The 19,653-nt window shown below is 37.2% G+C and overlaps 1 protein-coding gene across 1 annotated transcript in view; it reads left to right on the top strand.

The window, feature by feature from the left end:
• Positions 1 to 1,561: 1,561 nt before the first annotated feature.
• Positions 1,562 to 19,653, top strand: part of LOC145770719 (uncharacterized) — a 31,742-nt gene continuing 13,650 nt past the window's right edge. Inside the window, exons 1-10 of the mRNA XM_082582416.1 lie at positions 1,562 to 1,703; positions 8,819 to 8,881; positions 11,079 to 11,159; positions 14,362 to 14,424; positions 14,879 to 14,935; positions 15,626 to 15,649; positions 16,300 to 16,401; positions 16,901 to 16,972; positions 17,870 to 17,935; positions 18,771 to 18,925. Coding sequence (XP_082438542.1) covers positions 1,577 to 1,703; positions 8,819 to 8,881; positions 11,079 to 11,159; positions 14,362 to 14,424; positions 14,879 to 14,935; positions 15,626 to 15,649; positions 16,300 to 16,401; positions 16,901 to 16,972; positions 17,870 to 17,935; positions 18,771 to 18,925 — 810 coding nt within the window. The 5' untranslated portion in view covers positions 1,562 to 1,576. The remainder of the gene's footprint in view (positions 1,704 to 8,818; positions 8,882 to 11,078; positions 11,160 to 14,361; positions 14,425 to 14,878; positions 14,936 to 15,625; positions 15,650 to 16,299; positions 16,402 to 16,900; positions 16,973 to 17,869; positions 17,936 to 18,770; positions 18,926 to 19,653) is intronic.

Below are 19,653 nucleotides of genomic sequence, written 5' to 3'. Positions count from 1 at the left end.
ACAGAGCGGCAAAGTAAACATACGAATTTGACACCAACAAAAGGGAAAGATGGCAAAACCCAAAAGCTCAAAATATACATCGATAAAACAGTGTTACCACTATTTTATAATTGCACAGCCACCAAACCTAGAAGCGAGATAGAAAAAATATTTCGTTGGTGTGAAATAGTCCTACAATTACAATTAACACTTGCAAGTGCAAGGGCGATTAAACTTTATAACACAAAGAAAAATTTCAAAAGATGACAAGTTTCCTGAACTTTTGCTTTGTGAGTCTTCAAAAGCATTTAAAAAAATTGATTGTATAAAAGATTCAGCAAGGCGAAATTACAGGAAACCGACTCAGTGTGGTGTGACCGCACAAATTTAGAAAAAAGTAAAAAAAAAAGCAAAGATACGATTAAATATAAAAAAATACATACATAGCTCAACTACATTTTTTTTCTCAGTTTCACAAAAAAACAAAAACGTGCATACTGTACTGTACAATTTTATTAAGTTATTAACACTTGCAACAAGGGCGATTTAAACTTTACCAAATTCAAGACGTGAAAAGTTTCTCAAGGTTTTAAACTAAATTATGAAGTCTCAAGACAATTAACAAAATAAAACTGTGATGTTATAAAGGAATGACTCAGAGAGAAAAAGTTACATAAAACTGGCTCAGTGTGACCACATAAATTCAGGAAAACAAAATACCGGTAGTAAAAAATGAGATACAATTAAGCGAAATAAAAAAAATATATAGGTGCTATTTATTTATTTTTTAAATAATGTTGGATTAACCAAATTTAATTCAAAATTTCAAAAGCTTAATGAAAATCACAAATAAAACAAGTTTTAACAATTTAAGTCGATTTGCAATGCCACCAAAAGGTAGCCTTAAGCGATGAAAAGTTAAAAACAAGTATTTAAAAGCAAATTAAGAAAAAAGATTATTATTGCAACAGTTTAAGTAACAGAAGAAAAAATCATTTTGAATTAATTGTCTTAGACAGTTTCAGTTTGTTTTTATTTCTGATCCTCACAACGAAAAAACAATATTACGACAAACATTGCAAACTTAAAATGTCCGAATTTCAAATTAAAACTGTCCGAATTCTTTTAGGATTACCTGGCAACTCCGGTTCTTATAATGTGACATTGTGACAAATGTCAAACATCGGTAAATTGTGTTCCAAGTAAAGATAGGCTGATGTCCACAAAAATTAAAAAAAAAATTATTTGCTGTAAAGTCTTAAGGTTTTATTCAATAGTTTATTCAAGAGAAAGGATAACGCTTCATTCACTCATTTTTTGTGGTTTTGCCATCTTTTCCTTTTAGGTGTGCCAAACTCGTGTGTTTACTTTGTTGTTCTCTACATGTTCAGTTGTTCACGCCAGCAATTAAAAAAAATGCATTGGATTGAGCACAATGGAAATGAAAGGAGCTTGGTAGGATTTCAACCAGAAGTCTCAATCCAAAAATCGTATTTTGGCATCATAATTGTGCTTGTGACGTATCTACTCACTTATTAACAATGTTTTTATATCAAAGCAAAAAAATTACTGTCAAGTGTTTTCAAATGTCTGAATCATGAATGAAGAAAAGAAGGATGACTCTAAACAGACCAAAAATAATCAATCTTCGTCCAGTATTCAATCAACATCCTCCAAGAAAAATGATCAAACGAATCAGCCTTCATCACTTACCAGCAAAGAAAGTAAGTGGTGAACCAATGGCCAATGTACAAACAAAAATTACGGAGCGCTAACCTTCTGACAAAACAAAAAATTATGAGGGAATGAGCAATGCAAAAGTTTAGGTTTAAAAAAGCAAACAACTTAAAGGATGTTAGGATTTGTCCCCAGAACATTTTTCAAAATTTTATCTCGGTTTGGTCTTCTTTGAGTATTTTGTGACCCAATAATAATAATTTTTGTTTGCCACGCGCTGTTTGTATTCGACCATGGTTTGGTTGGTTGGTTTTTAAATCTTTATTCTCGGACTGATAAAGCCTTTGATAGGTTACTCCCAGCAGTTTCGCAAACTTGTCAGAGTTATCTTTGGTCTGAATCTGTTATTACTGGCCGAAGCTAGTGGTCACAGCGGTAAACCATAATCTCTTCGTGGGAAAATTGTAACATAAGATTCCCAAATCCGTTCGTCTGCATGTAGGTGACCGAAAAATAAACACTCTTTCGAAACGTCTTTTCAAAAGTGTATTCCTGTAAAATTAGCCAGCGGCTATCGAAATCGAAATGCAACGCCGTACACCTCTAAAACTGTCACTACGATACAGATTACTTGGATAAAAGACGGAGAATTTGTCCAGCTAGCAAGCACCAAATAAACCAGTTAAATGTGCGACCGACTTCCAACAAACAACTTTGAGAATGAATCAGAAAAATTTGTGATAACTCAAAGGCACGAGAGCAGTTCGTGTGACGCAATATTTCATGTTTAAACCGGTTTCAACAGGTTTGACACAGGTCTTACGATTGATGGTGCAATTTTGGCACATGTTTTAGGAATTTCCATGACGTAATATTCAGTAGACCCGAACGGTTTCTACATGACGTTTGACCAGGCGAACAACCGTCTGGAACATAGCGGCCCCTAGTTATGACAGTCTGACATGGCATAACTAAAAAAGAATTGACGACAATTGTGAGCCAATGAATAAAAACACATGATACACAAATTGTTTGAATCACTCACGTTTAACTTAATACGCAAATACAAAGGGCATGCAAAGAATGAACAGCAATAAGAATAAACACGACGATACATGAAATTGGTACCATAGGTATTAGGTACACGCAAAAAATGACGCTATATACCATGGTTGCGATAATAACCGACTGTTCTGGGCTCAGACAAGTGTCGGCCACCGCAGACAAAACCAGGCTCAAACCCTAACACTTAGGTGTTCTTTACGGGGGCGAGGCACGAAATATCCCTCAACACACAGTCTACTTTCACTTTCCCCGTACTCTCATCATAGTTGCAGACGGCAACTTTAGCTCTACGAACTACAGGCTTCCCTTTCCTAATTTGTGGAACTACCTCATGCACCCTCCCAAGTTGATACTTCCCACGTTTACCAATGTCCTGGAGAGAACCTACCACTACAAGTTGACCAGGCTTCAAATTCTCGGCCATTTTTTCCGGCCCTGAAGACCTGGCAAGTAAATATTGATCCATTTACTCCAAAACTGCTGAGAAAGTGACAAATTGAACCGATAATCCCTTCTTAATTGGTCACGATCATGTGGTTGCCCAACAGCACAGTATGGGTCTAAGTATGGGGTCAAAAGTGAGGCAGGGGTGATGACAGCAAAATCCCTAGGGTCGTCACTCAAAGGTACCAAAGGGCGTTCGTTCACGATCCGAACGGCACTACTGGTGTACGTAAGCAGTTCAATAAAATTGGGCTTACGACTTGAAGAGTCCAAATTGTGAAAAAATGCAATTTTAAATTGTTTAACCATTGCCTCCCAGGCGCCACCTTGCGCTGGAGCATCACTAAACCCATGCAATTGATATGAAACAATATCATCCGGACTGCACACACCAGAGTTTGCAAAATACCATCTCGGTAACGAAAAATCCTTAAGCAGGTCCAAAGAGCGAAGCCACGACTCCCACTCTTTAACAAAGCTATCAGGGACCTCGGTGTCCCAATCAAACTTGTCTATCGCCAATTGCTGAAGTATAAGGCGTGCTTTTAGAAAAAATGGCGCTCCAAAGCCTAGCGGATCAAAAACGATACGCATCTCGTCAGACTCGGTTTGCCACACACAACCCAATGTCTTCGCTGATGGCAAAGTCATATTTTCAGTCTGAAAGTCAATGTCACGAATCAAAGGTGAAAGCATCTCATTATCCAAATTTGACAAGACAATCATAGCCTCCTTGTTAGCACTCCACTTACCAAGTTTAAACCCACGGCTATCAAACAAAGCAATTGATTCATGAGTGATTTGCTGAGCTTCCTCTAAGCTATCAGCCGAAAATATAAAATCATCCATGTACATATTATTTGCAATATTGCAGAGAGTCAATTCACCAGCACTGCTGGGATTCTGCTCGATCATTTTCTTTATAGCCAAGCAAGCGATATACGGGCTACTCTTTATTCCCCAAGGGTGTACACAAAAACGAAATGGTACCATCCTACCATTTTCAAGGTCATCATCTTCAAACCACAATATACGAAACAAATCCCTTTGCGACTCAGGTAACTTTATTTGAAAGAAGCATTTAGTCACATCAGCCATGAGACCAAATCTACCAAGCCGAAATCTAGCCAAGACATCTACCAGAGGGTTTAACAAGTCAGGACCCGAAAACATTACATCATTAACACAAGTTCCTCGAAATTCAGACTTGCCATCGTAAACAATGCGCTTTTTTAATTGTGACGTAACAAAGTATGGTAAATACCATTCAAATCCCTTGACATTTCCTGCTTCACCAGTACGCTCAATATAGCCATTTGATTTAAGATCTTTCATGGTGTCAGTAAGGAAATCACGAAGTTCAGGTTGTTTTAAAGCTTTCTTTCTTAAAGCAGCAGCTCTATCTGACGCCAACACAAATTGTTAGGTAGATCAATATCTTCCTTCAACGGAACAGGTATCTCAAATCGACCATCTTTCAACTCAATATTCGGTTCGACAAGTTCTCTAGCCAAATTATCATTGCGAGACAATTCACAGGTTTCATTTTGCAACGTCAAATCCTGAATGACTTTATTCAGGTCTGCTATTTCCATATCACGAGACTCAATTTTACGCTGAAAGCCAGAGATGACATCCGACTCTGAAGACGTCTGCACTCTGCACACTTTAGCAACGCTTTCATCTAAGGGTGACTTACCACCACAAGCCAACCAGCCGAGAGGAGTGAGCAAAGCATGTGGTTCACTACGATTTTCACCAACACGCTCTTTTTTTGCACACATCAAATAAGCGTTGTCGTTGCCAATCAGTACATCTACAGTACTACAATCATTCAAATGAAACATATTCACGTCATGAAAATGACGGAAACCATTTAAATCTTGTTTATGCGGTAAAGTTTTAACATCATCAGCCCAAGCTGGGTTAACCACCGAGGTTATATCACAAAACAGTTCATCTGTCTCTAACGACTGGATGTTGAGTTTGACAAGGTCAGCACAAGTAGCTTTCTGACCAGCCAGGGTATCCATTTTAAACGACGCTTTATCGTACGGTTTAAGATCAAGTTCACACACCAAATCACTCGAAACAAACGTCAACTGCGAACCAGGATCATGCTGACAATACACCAACTTCGATTTGCCAGTCATTGGATTCAAAACACGAGCAGCAGTAACGCGGTTAAAGGCTGCTTTAACATTTCCAATCTTAACATTACGCACAGGAACTCTGGCACGAGCATCATCTTTCCCAACCGAATCCAGAGAATCACGTGACGTCACATAAAAATCATGCAGAAGAAAATAGTGTTTCCTATCGTTGTTAGGCCCACACTTACGACAGTTATTTGCATGAACGCAATCCCTAACCATATGCTGGCGCAAACAATTCAAGCATTTGCCAGCTTTCACAATGACATCTTTCCGATCTTTAGGTGTCAAGCGCAAAAATTCTTTACAATTAGACAAAAAATGATATTCAACTTGACCACGTGACGAACAACAAATGCATGCCGGTAGGTTTTTACGTCTGGCTTCACCACCGCGCGGTGCGCCAACAACAGTCGAGTACTGCGAACTCCCTGACATCACATCATCATGGGGTTTTACGGACGTCTGCCTAACCGGACATGAAGGCAGTTTTCCTTTGCCAAACTTTTTAAATTGCTGCGACTCACCAGAATCGCCCATTAGCATAATGCTAAAATCAGTCGACTTACGCGTTTCCTCCCGTACTACAAATTCAAACAAACTCTGAAAAGTAGGCTCATCAGTGCCACCATACTGATCACCTAAAAAGTCAAGATAACGCTGCTTAGCGTCAAACGGGAGTCGCTTAGCCAAATCCAAAACAAAACGTCCTTCCAATTTGTCACGCTGACCATAAGCTTGCGCGTAAAGCAAACACTGCGATAATTCATCTTTAAACTCTTTCAGATCACTGGAAGAGGTCGAAGTCAATTTGCTACCATAGCGATACTTTCTAATTTCCGGTTCTGCAAAAAGACCTCCACGAACCCCAAAACGCTGGGACAAGCGAGCTAACGACATTTCTATCCTGTCTTCCTCTGACAAGCCAGGGGTGTCAGAAACCAAATTAGCAATCGTTTGCGCAGCTGTTCTAACACAAGCTGCTTGTAACAAAGTCAAACGAGTCCCCTTAAAGGGCGAAGCTGCCATTAAGGCCGTAACACGATTTTTAAAGAAGATAAATGGCATATTGTTACCATCGTAACCAATCAAGGCCGCCTTATCGAAAAACGTCCTACTATTTTGGTATTCAAAAAAGCAATCCTGCTGTTGAGAACTCGATTTAGCGGGAAAAGACAAGCTATATCCCTTAAGGGGCTGAGTAGGCTCAGTCACGTGCACAGCCCGATCACGATCCTCACACACGTTAAAATCAGGAGACGCGATACGCCTCTCACAACCACCCAAATTACGTGTAGCTGGGCGATCAAAACCTAGCGGCGCAGAAAACTGTGAAGGGGGCAAAGCATTGCTACTAATGGCGGCCCCGTGACCTGTACGCTCTGGGGGAGGAGTTCGGTTGTAATTCGCAGACCTTGGCTCTACAGCATTCGGAAGACCCTTAGCCGCGGCCCCGAGACCTCCTGAAACAGCTGGAAAACGTGTGGATTGCCCTGGTCCACTCACAGGTTGAACAGGCGTTTGGAAAAGGTTATGTAAATTAAACTGCGATTGATGTTCATTTCTGGAATGCCTAAAAGAGCTCTTCTTAGAGCTACGCCGGGAGCCCGCCTCTGATCGATATTCAGCTAAAACTACCTCTTTACGTTGTTTAGCCCTCAACTGAGCGTCTTTGAGTGCGAACTCAGCAGCTCTCGCTTCGGCTTTCGCGGCGGCTTCAGCAGCTCTCACGGCAGCCTCAGCTCGTATGGCCTCAGCTCTCGCGATGGCCTCAGCAGCTCTTGCTTCGGCCTCAGCTCGTATGGCCTCAGCTCTCGCTTCGGCCTCAGCTTGTATCTGGAGCTCCTCTCGTTTTAACTGTAGGTTAATTTGTGTAACTATCCGTGACGAGCTCTCAGACATCCTAGTGCTTACGTTTGAGGCGCTATCCTCAGGATGTATGTCAGCATCCAACCTATCTGAGAACTCACTTTCTTTTTGTTCGAAGTTATGTTTTAAAGAGTTAAATTCGGGATCTACCCTATCACGAAGTTCTGCCAAGATTGCAGAGTTAAAGATTTTAGTCAAAAGAGCATGGAAATGCAGCAATTCCTCTTCTAAAATAGATAACTTAGATCGAAAAATTAACAGTTCCTGCTTATCACTCAAAGAACCTAGGGCTACAGAAAGTTCCCCAATTTGAGTCAAAATATTCCGTCTAAGATGCCGGGCCTCTCGAACTGACTTAGCCTCATCGTTATTGGGTCCCTCCCCAGAATGGCCTGCCCGACCGCAAAGAACATCATCAGGCTTAAACTCAGTCGAGTCTACGGCGGTCGAGTCCTTGTCGCCACCGAGTGTAGACATATTAAATGTTGGGGCTAAATTAACAATTAAAAAAAAATGAAGTTACACAAACACACAAAATTATTAGGCTACAGTAGTTATAAAAAACTTAACTGCCAAGACCGTCAAAATACAAAAAAGAATTTAAATGCACGATACCGTAGCTGTACGAGTATGAAGTCCTAAAGTCCACAAAACTTGCTTGGATTCTTCCACTTGAATCTACAAGCACAGATGGATTGTCTTTTAATCTTCTTTCTTGCCAATAAATGTCAAAGTTATTTTTCTTCTGTACCAAACTGAGAAGAATTGTCTTTACTTTTCTTTGCTTCTGTAAGAGTGTAGACTACCAACCAAAAAATCTTCTTTTATTATTTCTTGTACTTCTAAGTAGTTTTTCTGCACTAGCTGACAACAAACACGTCGTTTATTTTTATGCCTTCAAGTGCTTCTTGGCCTACCAGCTAACAAAAATCTTCTTTTATTTTTATTTTTTGCTTTAATTTCTTCTTGACCTACCAACTGACAAGAACTCGTCTTTTATTTTTTCTTGTTTTAATTTCTTCTTGACCTACCAACTGACAAGAACTCGTCTTTTATTTTTTATGGTCACAGCGGTAAACCATAATCTCTTCGTGGGAAAATTGTAACATAAGATTCCCAAATCCGTTCGTCTGCATGTAGGTGACCGAAAAATAAACACTCTTTCGAAACGTCTTTTCAAAAGTGTATTCCTGTAAAATTAGCCAGCGGCTATCGAAATCGAAATGCAACGCCGTACACCTCTAAAACTGTCACTACGATACAGATTACTTGGATAAAAGACGGAGAATTTGTCCAGCTAGCAAGCACCAAATAAACCAGTTAAATGTGCGACCGACTTCCAACAAACAACTTTGAGAATGAATCAGAAAAATTTGTGATAACTCAAAGGCACGAGAGCAGTTCGTGTGACGCAATTTCATGTCCAAACAGGTTTCAACTGAAACAGGTTTAAACAGGTTTGACACGAGTCTTACGGACGATGGTGCAATTTTGGCTCATGTTTTAGGAATTTCCATGACGTAATATTCAGTAGACCCGAACGGTTTCTACATGACGTTTGACCAGGCGAACAACCGTCTGGAACAGCTAGTAAAGAATAGCCTAATGAAATTGCTTTGATATATTTGCAGAACTTCGAGCGTCTAAAAAAAATCTGCGTCTGAGGAAAGAAAAGGTCAAGACGCAGAATGCAGGTAATTAATATCTTTATTTTGTTGCTGAGTAATTTCCTTAGATCAGGGGTGTGCAACCTACGACCCGTGGGTCAAAGGCAACGTGCAAAGCTAGAATATGTGGCACGAGCGGAGGTGTAGGCATGCAGGGCATGCAGATTTGGAGTATTTGGGAGCCGGAGTCTCGAGTATTGGCAAGAGTCGGAGTAGAGCTGGAATCTGAAATTTATGGCAGAAATAGAAGCTGGAGTCTGATTTTTTTGTTAGTTGACACTGTTAGCGTACGGCAGCCTACAAATATTTTCGCTGCTCTTGGGACAATGTACTCCTGTTGTTTTTGTGGGTGTCCGACGTTTTTTTCGTAAACAATTGTTCGTAAAACAATTGTTCGTAAACAATTGTTCGTGAAATTAATTCTTCGTAACACAATTCTTCGTAAAGCATTTCGTCGTGCATGCAATTGACCGTAATACTAATTGTTCGTAAAACAGTTACAATTCTTTACGAACAATTAAGGGTAGCGTATATGCTAGATATGTGCTAGATGTGACGTGCTGTGGACGAGCAGACAGAGTGTAAAGTTCCTGATTCAGACTGGCAGCGAAAAGGGAAAGCCAAAACTTTTGTATGGTGGCCAGCTTTATTACAAAGATTATAGTGCACTTAACGCACAAGGGCAAGAAACTACTTATTGGAAATTTGAGCATTTTCAAAGAAAATGTCCTGCACGAGTAACAACAAGGGCACCGAAACAATTTTTGACTGGGGGGCAAGATTATGAAAAAGGGCACTTTTGTTGCTGAAAGGCCAATTTTTTTAAAACTTTTAAGATAAGATATAGCGATAATGCTCGTCTATCAGCTCACTATCGAGTAATGATAGCCTACAAGTGTCCGATATACAAAGAAGGACATCATGCTATGTTATAATGATGTAACCTACTGTGTTGCAGAATTTGTGCTGTGAATATTATTTTGAGCTTTTGATTGAAAGCTTTTGATTAACGATTTCAAAAATATTTTCATTGTCGAATATCTCGAAAACTAGAGCCAATTTGAAAAACTAAGTGTTTTTTCGGAATCAGGGGCCTTGAAATACTTTACAATGACTCTCACTTTTTTTTGTGCCAAATTTTTTTTGTTGGTCTGTGTTATAATTAGGCTAAAAGCAAATAGCAGAAATTGTTATATTGTAAAATGTGCAGTAGCATACATGACTTTAAAAAGGCACCATTGCCCCCGGTCCCTCCATGATGCCCCCCTGCCAACCGCTTCCGGTGCCCCTGAGTAACAACTGAAAAATTGTTCACAAACAATTGACCTATCACCTGTTTACGAACAATTCGCTATACGAACAATTGATGTACATGAAGAAATGATTTACGAAGAATTGTTTTACGAAGAATTAATTTACGAACAACTTTTTACGAACAATTCAGCTATAACCGTTTTTGTGTAGGCTACTTGTGTGGTTTTATTTTCTAAGCAGTCATTTTTACTTTTAAAAGTGTGTTTTTTTGTTTTTTTTTGATGTTAGATAAGGAAAGTATAAGTTACGGTATAAAACAACCTGGACTGTGGTTTATGGTTTGCGCTCGGAGTCGAATTGGAGTTTGGAGTCAATATTCCTACTAAAATTGGAGCAGGAGTACAAAAATCTGACTCCGTACACATCTGGCCGGCTTTAATTTCTGGTCGGCGACACGAATACTTTGAAATGAAGCATATTTATATAATCAATGAAAAATGCAGGCTTTGCCCTCGGTATACGGATGCGCATATTTGGCCGGCGGTGTGAAAAGTTGCACAGCCCTACCTTAGATCAACAAATATGAATCCCATTGTTCATATTATCTTGTTTGAGTCCATCATTTCCAAATTTTTTTAGAAAAAAAAAACATAAACATAGCTTGTTTTGGCTGTTGTTGATGCTGCAGCCGAAGCTAACATTGTGCCAGCGGTGGCTCGACATGAGAAGCAAGGTAGACATTGCGTATTGAAATGTCGTTGAAGCTTTTTATCATATTGCGTAAACTAATTGTACAATTCTATGTTCTGTTCATCCTTGGCTAGGCGGGCTAGGCCATAATTGGATAACAACATCAGAGGTTGCCAAATAACAACACAAGGGAATCTATAGTGTTGCCAGCCAAATGTGAAAAGGTATGTTCTAAAATTTACATGATTAGTCGTGTTTGTTCATCCTGCTCCCTTTGCAGAACCGGAAGAAGTTTCTGAGTCTGAAAATGAAGAAGTTTTGCAGCCTGAGAATGGAGAATATCTGCAATCTGAAAATCCAGGTAGGCTAAGTAATTTATTTTATTAGGAAACTCATAGATCATCAAAATGAACACATTGAGTAGGCTACATTTTTGAAATTTATCATATAGGAAAAGCAGTTGTCAGTAGGCTATACCCATTACTCAGGGCTGTTGAAAGAATAACTTGGGTCCGGTATTAATGACATCTTCTGGCCCCAAATTAAAACACTTCCAAAAAACGCATTATAGCTAACGAATAAAAAGTGGTTTCGTCAAGTTCCGGGCCCCTTGGAAAGATTACAGACCCTTAAATTCATCTCGAGTCTGGGTCCAAACAACCGTTGTCAACCCTACTGGCCATACCTCGTTATTTTGGTCAATAATACTATAGGCAATACGAATTAGCTCAGCAAACTAGTATAAACAGTTAAACACTCATTGCTCACTAACCTACATAGTAGGCTACATAGCCTACACTGGTATGGCTTGTCTGTCAAATTTTAAAAAAAATGAGGCACCTGTGTCAAAAACTTTGTGGACCCCTGGTTTAAACTCCCAAGCAGACAATTATAAAATTTAGGCATAACAAAAATAAAAAGATTGTCATTATTCTTATAAAGTATTAACAGTGCAGTAAAGGAGGTAGGCTAATTGAATTAATTGGTGATGTAATGGCTGGTCCAAATCAATAATATAACAAACACTGATCAATAAAAAAAAAGTAAAAAGAAAATTGAGAAAGCACGTGTTCTTGTTCTCATAGTTTACTGTATCCTACAGTAGGCTATCACACGAAAATGTTATATACAATGTCAGGCACGGTACCTTAAATAAAACAATAAAAGAATTAGGCTATGCGCTATTATCGGTGATTACAGATTAAATTTTCTGATAATAAAATATGGTCTATAACAATAATTAAGGTAATATATATCATGAATACTGAAAAGTTTGGGTGTTCATCAGGACAATTATCGTTTCTAGCACTAGTTGCTACGTTCATCTGATGATATTGAAAGTAAAATTAACAACAAACAAGATAGTTTATTGTTTCACTGACGTTTCGCGCACCATGACAATGCGCATCTTCAGAGCGAATAACATACAAAATAAAATTTCACCAGGTTATATACTACTGTTGTGCAATTGAAGGCAAGAAAAAATAAAACACGCAATATTTTAAAAAATTGGCCAATGATGTGTGAGCGGTTACTTTCCACGTTAAAATTACGTAAACATTTCCAACAAAAACATAAAAATTCGAAGCAGTGACGACCAACAGAAAAAAGTGCGATTGAAGGCAAGAGAAATAGAACACAATGTTTTAAAGATTGGCTAATGATGTGCGGTTACTTTCGACGTTAAATTACGTAAAAAACTTCCAACAATAAACATAAATTCGAAGCACTGAAGACCACTAGAAATTCGAGACAAAATTAGATACTCCATACATACAAGGAGTTTCTGAGTCGATAAGACGAGCATTGAATCGCGCCGGAGTTAAAGTCGCTATGAAACCATTTCGAACCATCGGCAATATGTTATCACTACCAAAAGACCCTACCCCTTTTCACAATAAATGTGGTGTTGTTTATGAAATACCGTGTAATGATTGTGACGCAGTTTATATTGGCCAAACTGAACGTAGTATAAATTCCCGGGTCAAAGAACATCGCAGAGCTGTCAAAAAATATGGAACATGAAAAGTCAGCCCTTTTGTTCACACATGTTAGAAGAGGATCACAAAATCAACTGGTCAGAAACAAAAATTTTGAAAAATGAAAGTAATTATTATCAACGCACCACCGCAGAAAGTTGCTTCATCAACATTACATTTCAAACATTGCAATGTACTCAACCGGAACGACGGAAACTTTTTACCAAAACCTTATAAATCATTATGGTCTCGACGTGCAGGCTTCAAGCCTACTTAAACACAATTGGAAACGTTATTGCAATCTAATTTTGTCTCGAATTTCTAGTGGTCTTCAGTGCTTCGAATTTATGTTTATTGTTGGAAGTTTTTTACGTAATTTAACGTCGAAAGTAACCGCACATCATTAGCCAATCTTTAAAACATTGTGTTCTATTTCTCTTGCCTTCAATCGCACTTTTTTCTGTTGGTCGTCACTGCTTCGAATTTTTATGTTTTTGTTGGAAGTTTTTACGTAATTTTAACGTGGAAAGTAACCGCTCACACATCATTGGCCAATTTTTTAAAATATTGCGCGTTTTATTTTTTCTTGCCTTCAATCGGACTACAGTAGTATATAACCTGGTGAAATTTTATTTTGTATGTTATTCGCTCTGAGGATGCGCATTGTCATGGTGCGCGAAACGTCAGTGAAGCAATAAACCATCTTGTTTGTTGTTAATTTTACTTTCAATTTCATCAGATGAACGTAGCAACTAGTGCTAGAAACGGTAATATATATCATTATAACTCACAATCATTCAGTTTTCAGAACCGAAGATTAAAACAGTTTCGTTTTCAAAACGTTTATAAATTTATTTTTTGATTTAGTTCAGCTACATTTTGAAGGTTTAGCTCTAAAAGTAAGAACCAAAAGGGTTTTGAAGGTTTTGTGTGCAAATGAGTCTTCTGTGAAGCTTTTGAAGTCTTCTTTTGTTGACATAAAATTAGTTATTTTAGTACGTGCATAACGCTGCGGGACAAAAAGGTGTTAAACATAGGTTACTGAGTTTTCCAAGGCATTCTGTTTTCGGTTTGCAAAGATGAAACTACTAACTTTGTTAGAGACATTCGGATGTTGATGCCAAGATGATTTTTCGCAAAGATAAAAGGAAATATTGCCAAAAGTATCTTTAAAGAGCTCATATCAATAAACTCAACCGTAAAAGTGATTTTTGTAAAGTAATCCTGGCAAACAAAACGTAGCCTGTGTGCGAGGTTGGAGATTCATTTATTCAAGCCAATGTTTTATTGCAAGTTAACTTTGGTGTGCTTACAGCTTTCACAAAATATTACTTCATCAAGGCTTCGATCGATCGAAAATGGAAGACGTTATAGTCGAGTTTTACCCTTGTTTGAGATCATCAGTGATGTAGGCTATGTCGAATGTCCATGTTGTTTTCAGCGAGAACCGATCGATCGAGGACTTAATGATTTTACAAAATCCCACATCTCCAAAGCTTAATTCTTCAAATATTACTTCATTTTACTAAAGGAGAATTAAACTTTTTTTTATACTTTTGTAAACATTTTACGTATGTATTGTAGAGCTCACTGAAGAACCTCTGATAGAAGATGAAGAAAATAGAGAAGTTTCACAGTCACACATAGGTAGAAAATGCACTTGTTGTCGGTTTATTAGTCTCATTTTGCACATCATTCACTGTCCAAGTTTTGTATTGAATTTTAACTTAACACTTTCTTTTAGAACGTTATTGCTCTTTTGCTTGACATGCTTTATATCTTCTAATGAAGATCGAGGAGAAAGTGAAATATTGTGACACGTGGAAGAAACAGGCTTCCTATCCGAAGATGTTTGCATTGGGCACCCTGTTGAAGACTATGACTGGTTTACAATAAATTAGCAACATCTAAATGCTTGGCAAGAAACCAAGGCTACGGACTTTATAAATCCTTGCCCATATGACAACAAGCAAATTTAGAAAGCATTAACTTGGTTTCATTCTCAAACTTTACTGTATTCTCGAGAGACATCATTTTTGGCTGCTTGTTGTTGGTAAATTGCTTGTAGGCCTATACGTTAATTGTTGCACTTTACATTCAGATGACACAACTAAACAATCTGAAACTTCTTCAGAAGATCAATTCCTCGACAATACAGGTTAGTTCAATAAGCCAAAACATACAGCCGGTGGCGTAGCTTACGCAGGATTTTCTTGAAGTTAGAGCAGGGGATATTTTTTTTTCTTTCTTCAAAAAAAAAACATATTTTATTTAAACGCGTTCTTGATGAAAATCAGTAAGCCACAGCACAAAAAACTTTAAGAAATGTTCTGAAAGTTACAGCAATAGACAAATACAATATGGTCCAATTTTACGAATGGCCTCACTGAGCGCAATTTCAAAATTAGTCTTACTTGGCCAAATCATGCTTTAAATTTTTGTGGCCAACTTATTGGCAAATAGCGCAATATTATTGGGTCGAAGTTTTAGTTTTCAATATATTTCTAGTACTAGTTTGGAGTTTAGATTTTTATGATTCCTGCTATTCTAAAACCATCCAAAAATTTAGTCCTCAAAGGACAACTTTAGAGGGAAAGGGCTTGGCTTAACGATCCTCCTCTGCATGTACCCCATATATATTTATAACACAGGCTAAAAAGTGATTTATTGTGTCCAACCCATCGAAGATGTATGTTTTTAGTACCGTACTGATATGGCATGTCAAGCAAGAACAAAGTAGGCCTAAACTAATGCCTATAACCACTCAGGCAAATGAAAACATTTATTAGTTCATTTGTAGATCAGATTTTGTGTAATGGCTAACTACAATCTATTGTTTCTTTTACAGATGAAGCAACTGAAACTTTGGCAGGTAGGCTACAGTAAGTAAAACCTATGCACAATGCATTTTATTTTCCTGATGCATTTTATTTTAAGACATTTTAACAGTCATCCAAATTGTATGCGTTCGAATCTTTATTCTCTCTCGTGTCGCTTCGTCTCTCTTGTGTCGCTGTTTGTCCCTCTGGTCAAAGGGCGAGTGTGAACAGTTTTATTATCTGTTCCCTTTTTTTATGTAGAGAAGCTTAAATGGGAAAATACAAAATTTTACAAAATGACGTATGGGTTAAAATGGTTCATTTTTTAGGAATGAAAACGTATTTGCCATGATACTGGCTTGCTACATTAGTATCTACATTGTGAAGTAAACAACTAACCTATAATACTGCCAAAAGCGAAATTTAATCTACGTAGGCCGATGGAATAAAAAATAAATTTTGGTAGCTAAAACGTCAATGATGCAAGAGACACAAATACTTATCACTTGTTGGTGTGCGATATCATTGACGTCACAAAAAATAACGTCATATTTTGCTCAGATAAGTTTTGATTCGTTAGAAGATCACAACAGCTCTTTTTAGAAAACTAACAAATCTTGATGGACATAGTAGGCAACTAGGACATAGTTTTTTTAAAGTGCTTTCAAAGCTGTTTTTATTACTGTTGTATGTTTGGTTATAGATTCTATAGAAGAAGGTGGCGGCCCATCCAAACCTCATATTGCTGTCCGATCCAAACCTCATATTGCTGAAACTGGACAAAGCAGTAAAGCGACTTTTCAAAGTAAACTAACATCTTAGGCTACTTTTCCTACTAACTACACGTTTGGTGTCTTGGGTGTCGTACTTGAAAGGAAAACAATGAATAAAACGTGAAGATCCCGTTACTCAGATACTGCTTCTGCTTCGCTATCTCAGCTGTCATTCTTTCAGCAACCAGCTTACTCCCAACTAAATTACTCTTGGTGTTTTTTTAATCTCACCAGGTTCGTTCTATTAGAAAGCAATTTCTTATCTGCTACTTTATCCCACTGTTATAAAAGTATAAAGGGGTAATATGTATAATTTGAGTAAATTTAATAAGAGAAACCTGCAGACATTATGCCAAAATTTTCTTCGTTGGACAGTGTGCTCCCAATTCTCAGCCAGATCGTTTTATCAAGGAAACTAAAAAACAAATCATGGTCAATATGTTGTACAAAGCCAATATGTTTTGAGTATTTACAACCGCAGGCTATTTCCAGTTTATGCTCACATGGCTGAACTTGCATATTTATTTACAGAAGAAGGTATCCCATCCAAACATCATATTGCTGAAACTGAAACTAGACAAAGGAGCAAAGCAACTTTCCAAAGTAAACTGACAGCATAAGCTATAGGCTATTTTCCTCCTAGCCAAATAGTGTCATAAATCTGTACGCGCAAAAAGTAAAAAAAAAAAGGGCAAAAGAATGGGCTACTTTTGCTGAAATCTATTTTCTTGAATATTTTTGTAAGCTATACTGTAGGCCAAATCAAAGTCAATTTCGTAATTTCAGTTCAATCTCATTACAGTTATAACTACAGTGTATCGAATTTTTCCAATTAAGTTAGCCTACAATTAAGCTTAATGTGTAATCAATTTTACAGCAACAAAAGTCTCAGTTGCAATTACATGAAAATGTTACTTGAAATGTTACTTTTCGTTCCTTGAAAAGGGTAACATGTGTAATTGTGTATAATTGTGTATGGCCGAAAACGTTCGTAGTTTATAGTTTATGTTCAGTTTAATATATTATGTTAAATGCCGTGTGGTTGCTTGGTTTCATCTGTTTATGGTTGAAGAAAGTCACCTCTTTACCAAAATTGTACATGACAATGTGTAATTGATTACAGTCAAATGCAACTTTAATTGATCCATCTCTGATATCCTAGACTGAATCAAAATTTTTTAATTGGAAGGAACGATATTTTTGTAAAGATATGTTTTGAAGCTCATACTACGTATGACAAGAGAACTGTCTTTCTTTCAAAGTTATTGCGTAGTTTAATTTTGGAATGAAAATCAATTTCTTAGCTTTTTAGCAATTGGAATGTTGGGTCATTTGATCAATTATTTCATAATTATGTTCCAAACGAATGGCCCTCATGCCCACAGCCCACTGTATTTAAGGAGTGGTTTATTGATTCTACTCATAGTTTTATGAGTGACCATGGTGCAGCAGTTTTCTAACAAACCAAGGTCTTTAAATCTTATTATTTAATCATCCCAGAGGAACCCGTCAAGCATCCTGTCATTCAACAAAAGAAGCAAAGTATGAAGTCTAGTCACAAGAAAAGTAAGCTTATAAAGGTGTTAACTTACTCAAACACTTTGTTATGTTTAATATTTTGATAGGATAAATTTCTTCCATTTTAAACAAACTCTTCACGATGCAAAATTTCACCGATGTTGTTTTATTTGGTAACCTTATGCTACGCATCTCACTGAGAAATACAATCAAACAATTTAAAACTCAAAAAATTTTGAGATCAAACAAAATTACGATCTTATATAAGACTCCAGTTTTTAAGACAAAATTTCACAAAAAGTAAGTAGATTACACCAAACATGTTATTGCTTACTCCTATTACAAGCTAGTCTTTTCTTCTGTTGTTTTTATCAAACAAACTGTAAATAAATTATTCCTAAAACCTATTTTTATTAGCCTACTATGAATGAATAGCTATAGAAAATAGAAAAATTAATTCCAAATAAAAAAATCAAAGTAGCCTTAGCTAAAAATAAAACTGCTATTGTCCTGCTGGAACTCTAACTTAGTCACTGGTGAACGCTTCCACTGGCTGCTACTAACTTTCTTGTATTCACGAACCACTATCAAAGAATTATCAAGTCTGTTTGTCCACTTTAAAAAGTGACCCTCAATTAGCATGTTGAAGAATAATTCGTACTTAAATAATCGTAGGCCTATTTTATTTCTTACATATTATCACGTTTTTCTATAATCTTTGCATTCACGAACTTTATTTCAGACACCAGTTTGTTAGATCTATTACAAAAATTAAATAATGTTTTCTTAATTTCAACTTATTGCAAAATTCAACAAATGTTAGCAGTAATAGTAGGCTAATGTTTTTTATTAGTGTTTTAAAAATATTTCATCTTGCATTTAGGACCTGGTCATTACACATACAGAGGAAGCACAAAACTGCTTATTTTTGTCACCATGTTGGGGATTATTCTTGGAGGAGGTGCTATATACTTTGGCAATACAAACTTCCAAAATTCGATCGAATTTCAAAAAAATCAGACAGCTCTTCAAAAGAATGTAAATAGGCCCTAAAGATACAACATTGTTTTTATGAAGGCTTAAAATACTTTAAAATATTTTCATATTTATATATAACCTACTGTAGGCTATGTGTTCTACAATGACATGTAATATTGCTTGCAGACGGTACAGCGCATAAAGTAGCTTTATAGAAAGGGAGATGTGAGACCTATGGATACAGTGGAACCATTGGACCAACGGATTATCTAGTTTGTTATAAACTGTACAGATTTTTTCCGTTGATGAAATCTTTGGAACCAATAAAGTTTTTTTTTAAGTTTCTTGCGATACACTATTAAAATAGTAAAACTGGAAATTGATTAGTTGTGAACAGGGAATGGAATGGAATGGAAGGCATATTTTCGGATGGAAGATGGAAAATGTCAAAAATGGAATGGGATGAAAGATTTGGATGGTGGGATGAAAGACAATCTTCTATTTTTCTATTTGAATTCCATAACTTTCTAATGCGGTTTTAAAACATAAAAAAAATTGTAAATAATTTGAGTCTTCTTCTTCTATCGTTTGACTTGTAGTAGCTTAGATTGACAATGCCTCCTCGTGCAGCCAAGATACGGTAGTTGGGTCCAGTTGTCGAATACCAATGATTCCACTTGGGGGCCGTAAGATGGAACATTCGTGGAATATGTGTTGCATTGTTTGTTCTACCGCTCCGCAGACACATATCGGCGTATTATGCAAACTCCACCTAAACAGATTAGCGC

This window comes from Aplidium turbinatum, chromosome 5 (assembly GCF_918807975.1).
Source record: "Aplidium turbinatum chromosome 5, kaAplTurb1.1, whole genome shotgun sequence".
In the NCBI taxonomy this organism is placed as follows: domain Eukaryota; kingdom Metazoa; phylum Chordata; class Ascidiacea; order Aplousobranchia; family Polyclinidae; genus Aplidium; species Aplidium turbinatum.
The sequence above is the reverse complement of the archived record's forward strand: the minus strand, read 5'-3'. Positions and strand labels throughout refer to the sequence as shown.